The 18,759-nt window shown below is 49.7% G+C and overlaps 1 protein-coding gene across 8 annotated transcripts in view; it reads right to left on the bottom strand.

The window, feature by feature from the left end:
- The window catches only part of ELAVL1 (ELAV like RNA binding protein 1), a 37,437-nt gene that overhangs the window by 9,502 nt on the left and 9,176 nt on the right, over window positions 1-18,759 (bottom strand). For all 8 annotated transcript variants that reach the window (XM_065042383.1, XM_065042376.1, XM_065042381.1 and 5 more), the window contains 2 exons: window positions 16,039-16,222; window positions 568-671 (listed from right to left, as the gene is read on the bottom strand). In XM_065042383.1, the coding sequence (XP_064898455.1) occupies window positions 568-671; window positions 16,039-16,210 (276 nt within the window). In that variant the 5' untranslated portion in view covers window positions 16,211-16,222. The remainder of the gene's footprint in view (window positions 1-567; window positions 672-16,038; window positions 16,223-18,759) is intronic.

Consider the following 18,759-nt stretch of genomic DNA (forward strand, 5'->3'; position numbering starts at 1 on the left):
TCATTCCCCTGTAGAACTCCGTTCATCTGGGGCTTAGACGAGAGATAACGAATACCGGGGCAGCAGACTAACGCCAGTGCTCCCAGCAAGCAGATCTGCTGTGCCGACGTTCTGACTCGGACACTGGACCCAGCAGTAGCCACAGGACACACCAAGAACCTGCGCTGTCCATGGATCTCTTAAAGCCTCATTAAAAGATGTTACCAGCTCAAGTGCAGCTTTCTATTTTAATTTCTGCCCCTAGAGAAAGTTACAAAGACGAGGTGTGATTTCCTACACGTACTAGTAGTTATTTTTCAAAAGGAGTGCAGGTGTATTAACACGGTTTAAACCAGAGATCAGGTGTCCGAGCTGCACGTGAGTTCAAAAGCCCGGCAGCAATTTGGAATGATGTGGGAATGGAAAACAGGGCGTGTTGAAATCCAGAGCTGTTACCAAACGCAGGACACTTCACCGTCCTCCCGGGCCGCCCGCTCTCCAGCTGCAGAGCACACGACTTTCCTCACCGAATGAACTTGACCAGAACGGCCCTTTTCATAGAGGGTGGAAGAAATCCCAACATCCTACCTTGATGGTTTTTGACTGGAGTCTGAGGCCGTTCAGTGTGTTTATTGCTCTTTCAGCATCTTTCGCAGTAACGTAGTTCACGAAGCCGTAGCCTAAGCTGTGTCCTACAGGGAAAAACAGGTTTCTGAAATTAATCCTAACAAAAGGAAGTTCTCACCAGCCAAATTAAAGGGAATACAAATGAGAAAAAGCGAACGACACAAATATAATCCACGCAGCAATGGTTTAAATAAGCCAAAAGAGGTTTCTCCAGGCTGACACACATTGGACAGAGTAACTCCAAATGTGCCGCTCGGGACGCTCCTCTGTCCTCAGGCCGGTGAGACGATCCATCCACAGGAAGAAATTCAAGGCTAAAATACCAACTCTGAACAGCCTTGTTAATGCAGACATTTAATATATTATTGCTTTGTGTAAGTTCACTCTTAACTCTTACAAAAAGAACTTGAGAATAATAACAAAGCTTTAAAACATTTAAGGCAAAATACATTTACTTGGGTACTTATCCGTTCTGCTTCTACCTCCAACCTCCACAAATGCTGCTATCAATTATAACATCGCATATTAAGAACATTTTGGGTAGCATTTTCCCAACAATTAGAGGCGCTTATCACTGTACACCTAAAAATAATTAAAATACCTTCAAGGCTCAGTGCAATAAAGCAACTCCCATTCAACAAGAGAAACCTTCACACGGCTGCTCCTTGTCTCAGCCAGACCCATGGGATTTTCCAAAGAGGGGAGAACGTGCTATTGTACTTTAGCTATATAGCGTTTTGAAGTTATTATTAAGCTCCGTTGTTAGGTTTGAGGATGATACGAGACAGAGCTCATCACAAGGGTAGAGGAGTCTCTCCCTTTTCTAATAACCCCATATGGCTCCACAGCAGTCCTGCCCGGCAAGGGAGTTCTCACATTTTCCAGCCATTCCAGAACACCCAAAGCACCCCCAACCCGCTCCCAAAGGACTCCAATGGGGATCATCCCAGCACAAAGTAACTGCAGAAAAGGGCTGAAAAGAGAACCAGGGAGGGAGGGAAGAGAGACGAGTGTAAAGGCAGGAGGACGGAAAGAAGCTCCAAACAAGCCTGCGGGTGTTCCTGCCAGGCGCACACAGGTCACGGCAGAACAGCCGCAGAGCAGCAGCCCCCGGCGGCTCCTCCGCGTTGTTGTGAAACCTTAGAGAGCGGTAACTCATCAGAACCCAAATCATGTCAGCGCCCGCTTCCTAATACGCTCCTTGTATAAACAGCCCAGTTAATTTGCGCTGTCTGCTAAAGCTCTTGAAGCAGGCAGAGCTGGTACAGGACACACAGCCCGCGCTCCAGAGCTGGCGTTAAAACATCCCATGAGCGCAGACCAAACCTGCAGGACAGCAGACAAACGGCAAACGGCTCTTTGACAGCCAAGCAGAACAAATCAATGCAGTAAAAGATCTTAGACACCAGCTTCTGTGCCGTTAAAGATCTACAGATAACACAGAACGGGATTTTGCAGACATATTTTATGTGTAACTACAGCATGGTTTTTATTGATTGATAACGTCAGTCAGAGATAGTCAATCATTTAGACAAAATCCGGTTAGTCCAGTCACTGAGATTCTCTTCCCCCGATAAAGAAAATTAATAATGTAACAATTAGAAAAATGTTAAGCACCTGGACCCGCTTATTCCCCCAGAATCCGACCAAGAAAACAAAGCCAAGTCTAAGAGGGAATAAACATCCCACAGCCAGGGAATCGCTGTGTCCCTCCCGAGGGGGTGGGAGAGCGCAACCCCTCCCAGGCACAGCAAACAGCGCCGGCTCACAGCACCCACTGCGCTACGGATATTTCCAGCCTGTCCCGAAACCAACAGAAACACGAGGATTCCAGCAAACTCCTGAACAGAACCAGGTGCTGGTAAAGTTTCTGGAAATAGGCCCTTGAAGAGCAGGGAAACTGATTTCAACAAGATAAACCCCGCAAGCGTGAAGGGGGACCCCAGCGGGCAGGGCAGGCGCTGCTGGGGAGGGGGCGACGGCGTCTGCAATTGCCCAGCGGGTCCGTTTATTGAAGTGCGGTCGGTGCCGCGGGTCACGGCGCTCGGGGCTCAGCTGGGACCAGAGCGGGTGTCCCTCTGGATGTCCTGCTGGCGAGGCCCCAGGACCCAAAGCGTCACCCACGTTACGTGTTCACGGACTGTTTGGGATCAGTGATGCAGAAGGTGAAACTACTTCGTTCTGGTTTTATCCTGTATATAAGTAACAGCATTCCTGGACGCGCAGGACCAAAAGGAACCACATGATCCAGGTCCAGTCCCTGTCAGTCCAAATTCCCTTTCCCTAAAAGCTCAACAAGCTTCACATTAAAAATAGATGGATTTTTGTCCCAGGCACTCTGACATGATTAACAAACCCCTCCTTTCTAACTGCGGGTCTTCAGAGCTGGTATCTAACTGTTCCTGCGCAAATACGGCCCCTTGGCCCTTCCACTGCTTCAACCTGCGCAAATTCTGCTCCTTTGCCACTGCGAATCTTATACAGGTCGCTCGACAGCTCATCCTTCAAAAGGGTTTGAACGCCCTGGGATGTAATGAGGTTTACAGAAAGAAACACAGATTGAAAACACAAGGGTCTGCACAGTGCCAGGATTACAACAGTTTGCAGATTTTCTCCTATTTACCGCAGGCTTTCAACAATAAACTTGTACTAAACCCCAGAAATTACAGTCCTGTTAACTTTTACCTGACACTAGGTAAGATAACATCAATTATCTCTCTTTCTCTACAAAACCTAGAACACAAACCTCCCCTCTCAGGCTGCTCTTACCACCTCCAAGTTATATCAGCATAACACGATTTACAGTCCTTCAATGTCCAAAAAAAGGCAACTTACACAAAAATGGCAACACATATTAACTTAACTTGCTCTAAATACTTAATGCTATCAGTCCCAGCCACCTCCTGCCCTTCGGTTACAGGTTTTCTCTCTGAACAGCTGGGGTATCTAACACTGCAGGATCACTCCTCAGGAACACCCTGCTGCACTATTTTACTCCATGTTCCCTCCTCCTAAACACCACAAACCACCTTCATTAGGGCACCCCAGGAAATCTATAGGGAATCAGCACTTACACAGCATTGTGGTTTACGTCAAGTGTTTATCCCAGGCAAGGAGACAAGCTATTCGCTTTAGCACGTTAAGAGCCTGCTAGAAACCTAGAGTGCAAGACAAGGCAGTACTGCAATCATTTTTTGAACTATTTTATTAGATATTAAAAACCTTTCCAAAAGTTTGCATATACATAAACGCAAATCTACTCAAAAGATTAAAAACCCCAAACAAGCAGGTCCTTATCTGCATGAATAATTAACAAAGTGACCATAAAACCTAGTTTTAAGCAAAGCGCTATGCGCCTTCAGCAGAAAGAATCTAGTTTTGTTTCGGTGATAAAAAGCCCATTCAGGAAAGAGGGCACTGGTTTTCTTTCTGTGCATCACTTGGGTTTCTGGCCATGTCCGCGCTTCCTTCCCCAGCTCCTCGCACACGCTGCTCCGCTTCTGGCTCCGGTCTCGTGCCTCCAGCACCAGCGGCCACATCCGGCTGCACCGGCAGCTCCACGGGAGCTTGTGCTCGTTCCGCTCGGCTCCAGAGCCCTCGGGCAGCAGCTGATGCAGGTTCCAGGTTCCCTCCATCCTTCTCATTTAAACCTGGCTCCTGTGGGGTCAGAGCACCTCAGTACAACGGTGCTTTACTTTAGAATCTGTTTTCTCAACTGGGATACGGTATTTTGAGATGAAATTAAAAAGTACATGTAAATAACACAAAAGGAGGGAGACCTCCCCAAATGTCACTTGGGGGAGTGGAAAGATAGTTGGGTTTGGGCTTTTTTTGTTTGTTTGGCTTTAAAAGTTGTGCTGTGAGTGATAAGCAAATAGCTCCAATATGTATGAAGGCATCAAGAAGTCCCAGGTCCAAATACCAGCCACCAGTGTGCTGAAAAAGCCGCAGTCGAAGCAGCGACTCTGTAGTTCCGAGGGACAGGAACAGATCAGAAGTGCTTGGATGCGCCTGCTGTGGGATTTCTCCAGCGACGCTGCTGTATTGCTGAGGTGCAGCCAGACGGGACCGCAGAGCGGAGCAGGCGGTGAGAGGTGACGCTCTGACCCCCCAGACAAGTTAACATTACACACAGGGCACCTTTTGTTTCCGAACATCCTGACAGCAGCAACACGAGCGGATGTGCTGGTGGAGCCGCCGCGCTGAGCGCCGGGCACACGGGGCGGAATTCAGAAACACAGGCCGCTCAGGAAAGCCAGAGCTCAACTGAGGCTGAGACTTGAATGGAATGAGAGAAATAATAACAAATAACGGCAAGTTGCTTTGCACAGCGAGTCCCAGAACACTACAAAACATGCAGCTTGAGAGGGGACTAAGCACAGCAGCATCGCTGCAGGTACCGCAGCAGCACGTTAATCTGCAACATCGTTTTGCGCAATACAAATATTCTACAGCCTTTTATATGGAGTTCGGAAAATGGAAGCAAGGTGTCTTGTTTTCATTTTGGTTCTTTCTGAATAACTTCCTAAAGCTACAATTAATCATTCTGAATGACCTTTTACAGTTCTGCTTCAGCCCCAGTTTAGGCATAAACGCTGCCCAAAACGATCATGAGTCACGCTGGGAGCACTGCAGGAACTCAGCATTATCATGGTGGGCACGTTGCGGGTAAAGCTCGGCCTACCCGGATAGTCTGGCCCTGTGCCTAAGCCAGGCTGACACCTGCAGCACTGGCTGTAGGGCTGGCTTAGTCCATCAACATCACCAGGAACCAGCACACCTGCTCCACAGACACTTTAAGTACAGCCTTTGGAGTACAAAACCCAAAGCTTAGCTTAATACTTAAGCATTTCCACAATATTTGCCCTTTAAGCTCCTCTGTGCCCAGTGTCAATGCTCCGAACTTTCTTCCATAGTAACTGAATTCAGCTTTATTACAGTTTCTGTGACTAAGGCAAAGGTGGCAACTCCTGCTTGAGACTTAAAACCAGAATGTCTTACTGAACAGGCTTTTGATTGCAACAGAACGGCAGTAGAAAGGGAACAAAGAAAATCATATCTAGCTTTACTGATAATGATTTCCAACCAGAGTGTGTCCCCACGGCTCCCTTTGGCTCCATAAACCAGGACACAAGCCACTTTCTGTTCCACGGCCAAACGATGAATGCTCTCATTTGTGGAAGTTTAAATGCACATTTACCAGGTTTGAAAAGCCTGACCTTCAGACAACTCAGGAAACCATCACACATTACAATAAAGCAGCTTCTCTATTTGCAAAATAAACGGCATTTGCCTTCAAACAAAGATGACTACAAGTAAGTCAAACAGACACTTCAGAAAACAATCAAACGCTACAAAGCTACCTCGACACGAGTCTGTGCTTCATCGCAGCTCCAGCTCACTGTCCCCACAGCTAAACAACTCAACCGTGCGCAGCAAGGGACAGCTCTGAACCGTGAAAACAAACGGGTCGGTGAGGTGCATCCCAGAGTCCCGAGGGAAGCGGCTGATGTAGTTGCCAATGACAGTCCATGGTATCTGAGAAGTCCTGGCAGTCGGGCAAAGACCCTGTGACAGTAAACGGGAAACGTGGCACCCTTTGTAAAAAAGGGTAGAAAGGAAGAGCCCATGAGCTACCGACCTGTCAGTGGCACCTCTGCCTGGGGAGAGCAGGGAACAGACCTGCCGGGAGCTGTGCCGAGCCCAGGGAGGGGATGACAAGGGAAGGGCTACGTATGTCACCTGTCTGGACTTGTGCAAGGCCTCCACAGGGTCTCCCACAACATCCTTCTCTCTAAACTGGAGAGAGATGGATCTGATGGACGGACTGTTTGGTGGATGAGTCACATACACGAGGTAGTGGGCAATGGCTCCGTATCTGGATAGACACCGCTGACAAGTGGTGTCCGTACTGGGACCAGTATAGTTTAATATCTTCATCAGTCACACAGACAGTGGGATCGAAGGCGCCCCCAGCAAGTTTGCAGATGACACCAAGCTGAGAGGTGCAGGTGACACATCCGAGGGACGGGATCCATCCAGAGGGACCTGGATAAGCTCAAGAAGTGGGGCCATGTGAACACCATGAGGTTCAACAAGGCCAAGTGCAAAGTCCTGCACCTGGGTCAGGGCAGCCCCCAGTATCAATCCAGCCTGGGGATGGAGGGATGGGGAGCAGCCCCGTGGAGAAGGACTTGGGGGTGCTGGTGGGTGAGAGATTGGCCATGAACCGCCATGTGCCCTTGCAGCCCAGAAGCCAATGGTGCCCTGGGCTGCATCCCCAGCCCCGTGGGCAGCAGGTTTGGGGGATCCTGCCCCTCCACCCCGCTCTGGTGAGACCCCCCTGCAGTGCTGGTCCAGCTCTGGGTCCTCAGCACAGACACACATGGACCTGCTGGAGAGGGGCCAGAGGAGACACAGAAATGACCCGAGGCTGGAACAGCTCTGCTGGGGGACAGGTGAGAGAGCTGGGGTGTTCAGCTGAGAAGAGAAGCTCTAGGGAGACCTTAGTGCGGCCTTTCTGTGCTTAAAAGAGGCCCATGAGAAAGATGGGGACAGACTTTGAGCAAGGCCTGTTGTGACAGGACAAGGGGTGATGGTTTAAACTAAAGAAGGGAGATTCAGGCTGGACATGAGGAAGGAATTGTTGCCCTGAGGGTGGTGAGAGCCTGGCCCAGGTTGGCCAGAGAGGTGGTAGATGAACCGTCCCTGGAGACATCCCAGGCCAGGCTGGACGGGGCTCTGAGCAACCTGAGCTGCTGAAGATGTCCCTGCTCATGGCAGGGGGGGCACTGGGGGGCTGGGAAGGTCCCTTCAACACAAACTGTCCTATCATGCTCTATGATTTAATGAAGTCCTTCTGCATACTTATAATTTCTGTATGTTCTCTTTTTATTTTTTCCTTTAATTTCCAGAAAATTTTTCTATTGAAATTTAATTCCAGCATCTTAGATGCTGTGAAGTTAAAAGGATTTGTGAAGTGAACATAGAAAATGCCAGGTCCAAAACCGTGCATGAACCACAGGCTGATTTCCTGAGGAGTCTTTGGGAGGAAAATGCCTTGCCCGTGTATTGCAAGATCACATTCCTTTAAAGTTTAGGACAGATTTCATTGATCTACGGCTGAAACAGAAACTTGACTATCCAAGATGCTGAGGGCTGAAAAACCCACTCCCTCCATTTCCTTGGGAAAACACTTCAGCTTTCAAATAATGAGACTTTTTTAGCTGCAGACACAACAACGCAAATGTTCAGAGACAACACGATCCCAGGTTAAGATGAACAACCGTGTCCTGGTGCATCCAGCACAGCACGGCCAGCCGGGCAGGAGGGGACCGTCCCGCTCTGCTCTGCGCTGGGGCGGCCTCACCTGCAGCATTCACTGTGTGCAGGGCTGGGGACACGGGAGAAAAGGAGATAAAGCTGCTGGAGAGTGTCCAGAGGAGGAACACGAAGCTGCTGAAGGTTTGGAGGGGAAGCCGGATGAGCAGCAGCTGAAGTCCCTGGTCTGTCCAGCTGGAGCAGAGCAGCCTGAGGGCAGAGCTCATGGGCTGCAGGTTCCTCAGCAGGAGCAGGAGGGGCAGGCTGAGCTCTGCTCTGTGACAGTGACAGAGCCCAGGGAACGGCAGGAGATGTGCCAGGAGGGGCAGTGGGACATGAGGAAAAGGTTCTTCCCCAGAGGTGCTGGACACTGAACAGGCTCCCCAGGGAGGTGTCACGGCCCAACCTGACAGTGTTCAAGAGACTGGACACCGTCCTCAGACACACGGGGTGACCTGTGGGGTGTCCTGTGCAGGGACAGCAGTTGGAACCAATGATCCTGTGGGTCCTTCCAGCTCAGGGCATTCTGTGATTAAATTGCTATTCTGCAGAAACAAACTGCCTCTGTTGGAAGAGAATGGAAGTATTCTAGGAAGATGTGGAACAATAACTCCCACTGAAAACATGTTCAGAAGTATTGGAATACAACTGAATATTTTGCTATACGGCTCATTTTTATGGCTTGCTGAGGGAAGAAGCAAACAAACTGACCACGTCAGCTTTTATAAAGCACAGCACTTCATGCAACCGCTGGCCCAACTGCGTTGGCCATTTTGACTTTATGGTCCTATGTATCATAAGGAAGGATATGAACCATGAATATACTTAATCCTTTCAATGTCTCCAGATACAATAAATCGATACTCACAACCCTAAAGCAGTAGGAGTCACCCTCCTTTCCACCAGCCCTGCTCTCAGCACAACCCCAGGTGCACCAGCCACTCCTCCCAACTGGTACCAGCTGCAAATACCCCAAGGGTGCCACCTGTCCCAGTCACTGACAAACATTTTAAACAGAACTGACCTTGATATCAAACCTTTGGGTACTTCAGTAGTGACTGGTTCAGCTGGACTTTGTGCTGCTGTTGACCAACCTCGGAGAGCAGCTGCCCAGTCACCCCAGGCCCTTCACGGGGTGCCATGGCTCCTCCGGCAGCAATAGGACGGGTCTCTGCCCAGCCCAGGCCCTCCCTGCAGCCCCAGCCCTGCACAGCTGCCCCCTCTCTTTCGGTCAAGGCTCCTGCTGTCACACGGACGGCTGCAGACCGTGTCACCACCGCTCCCGAGAGCACCCAGGCTGATTGCGACACAGCCCACAGCCCTACCTGCATGGCTACAGCAGCGCTCTGAGCTCTGCGTTAGGCCTGACTGTTACACAGGCCTGTCCTAAGCAATAGTTAAGAAGGTGCTTGATGTTCCCTAACCAGCGGTCAACACAACAAAAGCTCCAACCTTCCATTGGTCAAGTACAGCTGACAGAGCTCAGAGCTAGAGCTAGAAGTCCAGGTCTCCTTTCCTGGCAGCAGCAACACCCCCGTTCCCCAAAGGCTCCCGAAGCCCATTGACAATCCCCAAAGCTCCCAGAACATTCAGCAGCAGAGCCCAGAACTGCTGCACCAGCTGCTCCTTCTGCAACCTGTGCTCTGAACCCACCTGAATGATACAAGCAACCCTGGCATTGTGTTCCCATTCCCTTGCTGGAGCTCAGTTCTCACCTCTCAGGTAGTTTATATGGCCACGCTCATGATAAAGGAAAGCGAAGCTGGCAAAGCTATAAACGTGTTATCGTTTTCAGTATTTGACCAATTTGTCTGCAAACCATTTGCACTCTGCATTAAGTTAACCGTAGTCGCTGGGTGTTCTTGAATGCACATTTGAAGAAATTGCATACCACCAAATGTGATTAAAGAGGCAGGAAAAAATCCAGGGGTAATGATGCATTCCAATTACACGGTTAACAGCAAAACTGCATAAGCAATTTCATGGTGGTTTTCCACGCAAAAGGAAACAATTTCAGCTAAAGAGAATACTTAAATACCTTCCACAAAACAAGAACACTTAAGAATTCTGTTTCTAGACTGAAGTCCACTGCACTAATGAGAGTTACCCCGTCACGTGAGCTAGAAGGCTACTGATCGCCCTTCAGCATCTGAAAACAGCGCAACGAAATCTTCCTCCCCTTTTTGCTTTCAAAGCCTCCAAGGACACAGCCATTCATTCCTCTTCCAGCTGCACAACTTCTGTGAAAGAGCATTCCGGAGAACACACCACGGGAAGGAAAAGACGGGGAACAGGTGAAAACACGCACCTGTCACAGGGGCACCCAAAGGTCACACCAGACAGGCAGTGGTGGCTCCATTCACACCCCAGTTCATCTGGGCTGTGGCCATTTCTGGGACTGGTCCAGGAAGGTCTATTAGCCAAAGTGTTTCATTGTTCAGGGCAATGTCTGTCAGCCGAGGGGCGGGTGTGTGAGCAGACTGGCCCATCACGGAGAAGTTTCTGGTGCTCTGGGGTCAAGCGAAGTGCATACGCCACAATACCAGCTCCTGAAGAATTCCCAGTACATAGAAGTGATTTCTTTATGGTCCTGTAAGCGACATGCCCTGTGCACACCTGCAGCGCGAGTGAGCCGTAACAGCAGTATTTTTCGAGACAGACCTCACATTTCTGCACAACACCTTACAAGTCGCCACAAAATTCCAGGTGGCCAAGAGGCCACCGGCATCCTGGCTGGTACCAGGAACAGTGTGGCCAGCAGGCCCAGGGCAGTGACCGTCCCTGTGCTGGGGCCCGGGGAGGCCAAAACGTGAATCCTGTGTTCAGTTTTGGGCCCCTCATGACAAGAAAGGCCTTGAGGTGCTGGAGCAAGTGAAGAGAAGGGAACGGAGCTGGTGAGGGGCTGGAGCACAAGTGTGATGGAGCGGCTGAGGGACCTGGGGGGTTCAGCTGGAGAACAGGAGCTGAGGGGAGACCTTCTGATCTCTGAACTGCCTGAAAGGAGCTTGGAGCCAGGGGGGTCGGGCTCTGCTCCCCAGGAACAAGCACCAGGAGCAGAGGAAACGGCCTCAAGTTGCGCCAGGGGAGGTTGAGGTTGGATCTGGGAACAATTTCTTCCCCAAAGGGCTGTGGGGCATTGGAACAGGCTGCCCAGGGCAGTGCTGGAGTCACCATCCCTGGAGGGCTGGACAGACAGACACGAGGTTCCCAGGACATGGGGCAGTGTCAGGGGTGGGTTATGGGTAGACTTGATGATCTAAAGGGTTTTTTCCAACCAAAATGATTCTATGATAAAACGTCCATTCTGATTCACATTAGTCAGCAACAGCAGAGCGAGATCTTTGTCCCCAACAGCTGCTGACCAAGGAGTTCAACTGCAGCAAGATCCAGAGCTCAGAGCTGGTTGTATTTTGGCAGCTGGCAGGTACAGATGGAGCCTCCGGCACAGGCTGAAGAATCATATCCTAGATTTCCTAGAGAAGAAAGCCCTGAGTATCACAGGGACACCCTATTCCCTGCTTGAGCAGTACAGAGGGTGTGAGGGAAGGAACAAGAACCATCAAGAAGTTGGATGCCTCCCTAACAAAATCAACCATCAGACAGAACATTTTTACAGAGAGACGCAGCCAGCAAACGTGTCCCCAGGTACTCGGAGCAGGGCTGTCCGTGTCATGAGCAACAAACAGATCCCTCAGCAGTCCCAGACCCTAAACATGCAGGAAAAGTTTAACTCAACCTTTTCAGAGCTTTAGAACAGGGTTTGGAAGTACCAAAACCTGAGCAGGGTGAAGGGAAGACGGAGAAACTAAATCCATCGGCCGCTCATGGCAAACTAACTTTCAGCTTTAACATTTGGTCCTGAAGGACTAAAAGCCTGTGTGCACCTGCACGAACAGCAGATTAAAGATGAGCAGGTTCTCTCAGAAAACTTCCAGGTATTGATTAGAAGCATCCACGTTGTGCACCATCAGATGTCCTGACACAAGGAGCCACCCACACGCGTGCGGCGAGGAACCTGGCGAGAGCAGAGCGCCGCAAAGGGCTGGATCCTGCACTGAAGGGAGAAAAACACTTCAAAAACATTCACATGTAGGAGGAGCCCAGCACAGCAGATTGGCTGGAATCTGGATGTCCCAGCAAAGACAAGCACCCCCGATGCAAAATATGGTACAGGACATACTTATTCTGTTGAATCATCTATGGCAGGAGGTGGCAGCTGCAAGAAACAGAACATATAACACTGGGCACATTGCTGGCTGTGAAATCAGCACAGAGCAGAAGTTTGGTGCTGCTGTGGCTGAGTCAGTGCCAGAGGCTGCGCTGTAACCGCTGCAGGCTCATCACACAAAGCCCAGGACTTCTCCTTCCTCTCAGCCAGAGCCACACAAGAGAGGATTTAATCAACTGAACTGGGGAGCAAATACTCACAAGCCTCAACAATTACCGCGAAAGGCCATGAGATGCAAGAGCATGAAGTTACATCCCAGACTTGACGCCGTGCCACACAATATTGGGAAGCAACCTTGTGATGGATCCCCAGAGCTCACAGCCCCGAGGCTGGTGCTGGTTTTAAGATCAGACAAAAAGAACAGGATCCAATATGAGTTCTGCAGCTCTCTTATGAAAATCCTGGATGTCCAAGTCACGCTCACCATAAACACAAGTGCAGCGAGCAAGAGAGCAACAACCAACCATTCGCCCGCTCACCCTGAGCACTGATTCACTCAGCACAGGTTGAGTGAAGTCTGGAAGTGCTTAGGAATGCAAAGCACAAAGCGGGGACTGGAGAGAGCAGCAGCATGGCCCTCCAGAGCGGCAGGAGCTGCAGGAGCCCCGCGCCGCGCACCCTACCCAGTGCCCAGCTGCCCAGCCAAGCCCCGCACCCTGCCCAGCCCCGTGCCCAGCCCAGCCCCGCGCCCCGTGCCCAGCTGCCCAGCCCAGCCGAGCCCTGCACCCTGCCCAGCCCCGCGCCCCTTGCCCAGTGCCCAGCTGCCCAGCCCAGCCGAGCCCCGCACCCTGCCCAGCCCCGCACCCTGCCCAGCCCAGCCCCGCGCCCCCTGCCCAGCCCAGCCCTGCGCCCCTTGCCCAGTGCCCAGCTGCCCAGCCCAGCTGAGCCCCGCACCCTGCCCAGTGCCCAGCTGAGCCCCGCACCCTACCCAGTGCCCAGCTGCCCAGCCCAGCCGAGCCCCGCACCCTGCCCAGTGCCCAGCTGCCCAGCCCAGCCGAGCCCCGCACCCTGCCAAGCCCCACGCACCCTGCCAAGCCCAGCCCCGTGCCCCCTGCCCAGTGCCCAGCCCAGCCGAGCCCCGCACCCTGCCCAGCCCAGCCCCGCACCCCCTGCCCAGTGCCCAGCTGCCCAGCCCAGCCCAGCCCCGCGCCCCCTGCCCAGTGCCCAGCTGCCCAGCCCAGCCGAGCCCCGCACCCTGCCCAGCGCCCTGTGTCCTGCCCAGCCCCGCTGCCCTGCACAAGCTGCTCTTACACTTGCAGGTAAAACAAAATAAAACACAAAAACAACAACAAAAAACCCACAGATAAAGAAGTTATCACATCACAGACAGCAAAACAAATGCAGAGTTGCACTCTTACCAAGTGCCACAATCCATACATGTACAAAGCAGAAAATTTCCATTCTATTGCTACTTTCAGCTCCCCATAGCGCTCATCAAGAACAGAACAAAGGATAAGTGCTCTAGTGGCTTCAAAGAGCTTCTCTAAATTCTATAAACACAATCTAATACCTGGAACACAAAGTTGTTCAGTCCCTGGCTGTATTTGAAAGAAAACTCATGTATATTCTGATCCTAATGAAATGCTTTGCTCAACAACACAAAACTTTGGCTTCCAGATTGATTCTCGAATCACAGTCATCAGTCTCCAGAAAGTTCATCAAGTCACTAAAAACTGCGCTCCAGACAGAGCACATTTCTGCCCTGCATGTTTCATTAACAGAGAACTAATTGAGGAAAAAAAACCCCAACATGTCATTGTTTTATGAAAAATAAGCATTATCGAATATTAACTCTGCAAATACAGTCGATAAAGGCCGCTCTAAAGACAAAATGCTTGGATTGAATAGAATGACATGGGGGCACCAAAGCTGTGATTTCATTGAAAATAAATCATCTAAAAACGTCTAATTCCACCAAACGGAGAGGGTGCCTGGCTCGGGCCTCTCAACCCCAGCACATCTTAGGTGCCGATATGATGACTTATCTGAGCTGACAGAAACCAAGGTGAGGGAGCTGAACAGGTTGTTCTGGCAGCTCCGGTTCCCTCCCCATCTGCCATGGGGTCAGAAAAACGCAAGTGGTGGCACAGGGAAGCAGAACTTGGCCACGAGACTGTTCTGCAGGGGCAGCCAATCGTGGAATCTGCAGAGAGGAGTTTTACAGCACAGGAACCTTAATGCAAATGTTCAAGGGCGGAAAGAAAAGCAAAAGGAAGAAAAAAGGTGGTACTTTTAGAAGGTTCCCGAAGAAGCCAGTTCTTAGTTACTGGTATTCTGAATTAATGAGCATGGAGAAGACTGGAAATCACTCCTAACGGGGATGCAAGTGGATGAAAAATGAGGTAGTAACAAAATGAAGTGGTCTGACCACCAGAGCCACGCAGAATAACACCTGCCATCACTCCACAGAAGAGCGAGAGCCTCGTCCACAGGAGCTCAAGGACTCGGCAACGCTGACAGGAGCTTTACTTTGGATTCTTTGGAGGGCTGTTAAGAAAAACCTGAAGCACACAAGCACATGTTTTGGACGTTGAACTACCCAGCACTGTCTGGTTCCAAGTTCAGGTTACACAGACTCCACCATTCGGTGCTACAGGGAAGCGGGAAGCCGACTCCCAAGGTGTCTTGCTCCCCATTTAAACCATCCTTTCCTCCCACACGGACCTTTCGGTGCGTATTTGCAAGTGTCAGGCGTGCATCAGCCGTGACGCTTGATCAATGTCTTGCTCTCATCAAACAGAGCAAGGCTCTACTACTGAGCATCTCACACTGCGTGACGGCATCGAGCCTGAACACCCGGCTATCAAAACATTCAAAGGAATCAGTATTGTATGGAACTATTTCACGATGATTTTACATATATAATCCATAAGTACAGACTGAGGTAGACGGCATACTTATCTGAAAGAAATCAGGAAAAATAAAGCTGTGGAAATCAGAGAAGCCATTCTGAAAGTAAATTATAGTGTCTTCAGTTATTCAGTTCTCATGTCTATTCTGGAGCATGTAAAATAAAGTACTAAAGTCAGTTAAGACAACAGATGTTTTCTCACATGTTTCATCAGCGTTCGTGTAGTTTCTACATCCAGATAAGTAGTTTCAGGTCCGTGTTGTTATGGATTAGACAATGATCTAAGTCAGTATTGCTAGAATGTGACATACAGGATTGAGCAGAGAATTCCCCGAGGCGCCACGTGCAGGCTGAGCGCAAACAGGCGCGTTTGCCACTAAACCCGACATCCCAAATTCTGAACAGGAATCACCAGAATTCGTAAATGCAGATTTTTAACAGTGCAAGGATTAAAACATCTTCACACAGCTTCTGCAACTAAACAGATACGGCTTATGGAACCAGTTGCTCTACCAGCATGTGTTTGTTTTCAAGGAAACACTGATATTCACAAATTCCAACAATTCATTCCTCTCATTTTTAGAGCTACTACTCATCATGTTATTTAAAGAACCTCTGTAAAGAACTTGCGCAGAGCGATAAGGCCACAAGTGTTCCAGACACAGGCCGCACCTTCATTGTACTGATCAAAATCAGATCAGAAGGTCTGTTGGCACATTCAGAGCTCTGGGAGAGTCAAAACTGCTCAGAATGAATAAGCTGGGGACCAAATCCGAGCCAGTTTCAGCCATGCCTATTGACTGACTTAGGAACTGTACTTCCCGGATTTCTTAAACATATACAAACCAGTCATTGATTCAGCCTTAAGTACGGGATACGCAGCGTCCAGTCTCACCATTGCTACACTTAGATGCATATTTGTTAACAGTTTGATGACACACAAATATTTAATATTTCTATGTTAAAGTGCATTCAATTATTTGCTCAAACAGTCCACCACAAAGCAAAACATTTCTTATACATGAGACTATACCTGCAACTTTGTCTCGAATAAGTTTTGCAGATTCCACTTCGCCGATACTGCTAAATAGACTCCGTAACTCATCCTGCGTCATGTTCTGAGGGAGGTAGTTCACAATTAAATTTGTCCTACCGATATCATCCCTGCAATCTTCAGCCATGTGATCTTCATAACCATTAGACATTTTATATTATATCTGCAAAGAGAAAAGTCCCAAGTAAGTTCCACATCTCTGCGCTTCAACAAGCCGAACTTTTTCCACCCGAAAAACATTTGAATGTTTATTTTTAAAAACTGAGAACAAGCAACTGTTTCAACTCCACATTTTTTCCACTCACAAACCGAAACGTTACTTACTGAAAATCCAGACAATTCATTCTTTCAACCGACAAGCGCGGCATTCTACAAAACTATGTACCATTCGAGAACATATTGGGCTTCTTTTAACATTAATAAAAAGCATCGAGCCAGGGTGTGCACACACTGCTGTCAACACTAAGGCATTCGCAGCAGCAGAATTAAAGATCAGGGTCCCCAAGTCCAAGCACTCGAGCAGCCAGAGCCAAAACTGCCCCCTCAACCTTCACCCCAACCTCTTGGGCGACAGGAGGAGCAGCAGCCAGCTGGACCAGAGGCGGGTCCCCATTTCAACTGGGGACTGGGTATTTTCAACTGTTCGCTCCTTTACACATTGTTAATCCTGCACCTTAAGGCCCTGTTATTGTTACACAGTTGCCTTTGGGTGAGCGTTTAATTGCATATATGTAACAGATTAATCTGTACACTCACTTTGGGCGTGTTGAGTGTTTGATACAGTTTCTATTTTTGCATCTTTTTAAAGGAAGCCTTGAGAAAACACCCAGAAATTCCCCCGTGAAGATGCTTTGCTTAGCGACCCATGTGCAGGGCCATCGGCTCCCCTGCTCCTCCGTGCCCGGAACAGCAGGTTTGAAACGGCTTTTACAAGCACTTAGAAATAGTCAAAATCAGGATATCTGCTCCTGCACCAGGAGAATCGGGGTGTCCAGGGGGCTCTGGGAGCCCAGACTGGCGCGTTCTGGCTGGAAACACCATCGGACGCTCATTTCTCGGATGGTTCCAGACTCTGATTCTCCAGTTTGCTGCTGCAGGTTTGTCATCCTCTCAGTCCAAGAGACTGAAACATCTCCAGCTCCAAAACAACAACTGTGTCATGGTTAAGGAGGAATGTGCCCCCAGTTCAGGCTCCACCAGGAAGGGAGATAGGACCAAGCACTTATTTGTGGATGAATTTAAGGCTAATCTGCAAGGATCACATTTTCTCTTTAATGCAGAGCTCTCACTACAGGAATACCATCAGGAGTTCGGCTGCATAAACCAGCAGTGGTTGCTTAGCTAATCATCTGTCCTTGCTATACTCCGTTTACTGACTCTAAATTCAGACTCACCCACTGTATTTCCCCAATAAAGGTCAACGAGCATGTCACCTGCTGCACGAGAGCAGCCAAATGAATAACCCAAGGCTCTGTGTAAACCTTCTGGGTTCAACGCGAAACCCACTTCTCATTGAATCTCTCGGTGCCACCACAGAATAATTAATTACCACAGGCTCAAAGATGAACTTTGTGTTTACTTCACTAGAACTTTAGGCCAACGTGCTCATTTGGCCAAAAGAATAACAGCATGTTGTACATAAGCGACAACCATTGACACTCCCGCAGCTGCGGTTCAGTGGAGCGCTGTGCACAGGGGCTGGAGCAGGTGTCACCAGCACCAGGCTGGTCCTGCCTGAGGGGATGATCAATCTGAGCTGAATCAGAACATTTTAAGATATTATTGCTCCTCAGCCACCAGCAAAACATCAGGTCAGATGTTCAGAGAATGCAAAAGCTTCCAGCTCCACCCACGCAGCAAGCCCTGCAGTGCCACTCGGTCACACTGCCTGCATTTCAATGCATTTTTGCGCTGAGATGGGTCAGAAGCACTCACATGACCACAGGTGCTTCTCAAATAAGGCGATTTTAAGTTATAACACCACAACTTAAGTTAAAACACCACGAGATAAGTCTGTAGCATCAGGTTTCTGTCCAGCTACAGACCCCTCTGGGCTCAGGGCCTGAGCAGCAGTGGCACTCAGGTTCAATTCACTGAGCAGGATCTAACAAGGATCAGCATCGCCAGGGAATAACAGAGTAAGTCAGCAATGGCAGCTGGAAATGCTAAGTCCCCAAAGGGAACGCCGCCTGCAGGGAGTGCTGAAAGTCCCTCCACAGGAGCGATTGTTAAGTCACATTTGGCATTTATTTCCCACTTTCTTCTTGTGAAGGTCAGGGTTTTTTCAATGGCAATAACAGCGTACAGCATTTTAGAATAAACCCCGACTAGACTTATGTTGAGATTTAACACGGTAGATATCTAAACAGAATCTGGTTTGAATGTGTTGAAGCATCAGCGGCTGGCAGCTCACAGAGGGGGTCCTGCCCCCCACCCGCTGATTACCCTCCCCTGCCCCATTTCTGCGTCTCAAGTGTCGGCAGCAGCAACCCCAGCACCTCCTGCCCCGGGAGAACACACTTGTACAGGAAAGCACAGGAAACACCACCGGGAGGGAAGCACTTTCTGCTGTGTCAGCAGTTTTAAGCCGCTCTCCTCACAGCAGGATAAGCACCCAAGGGGAAACCACACAGCCGGGAGCACCGAGGATGTTCCCTCATGTCATTAAACACACATTCCCTTCCAGCCCCGTTAGAACTG

This window comes from Columba livia, chromosome 27, assembly GCF_036013475.1.
Source record: "Columba livia isolate bColLiv1 breed racing homer chromosome 27, bColLiv1.pat.W.v2, whole genome shotgun sequence".
Taxonomy (NCBI): domain Eukaryota; kingdom Metazoa; phylum Chordata; class Aves; order Columbiformes; family Columbidae; genus Columba; species Columba livia.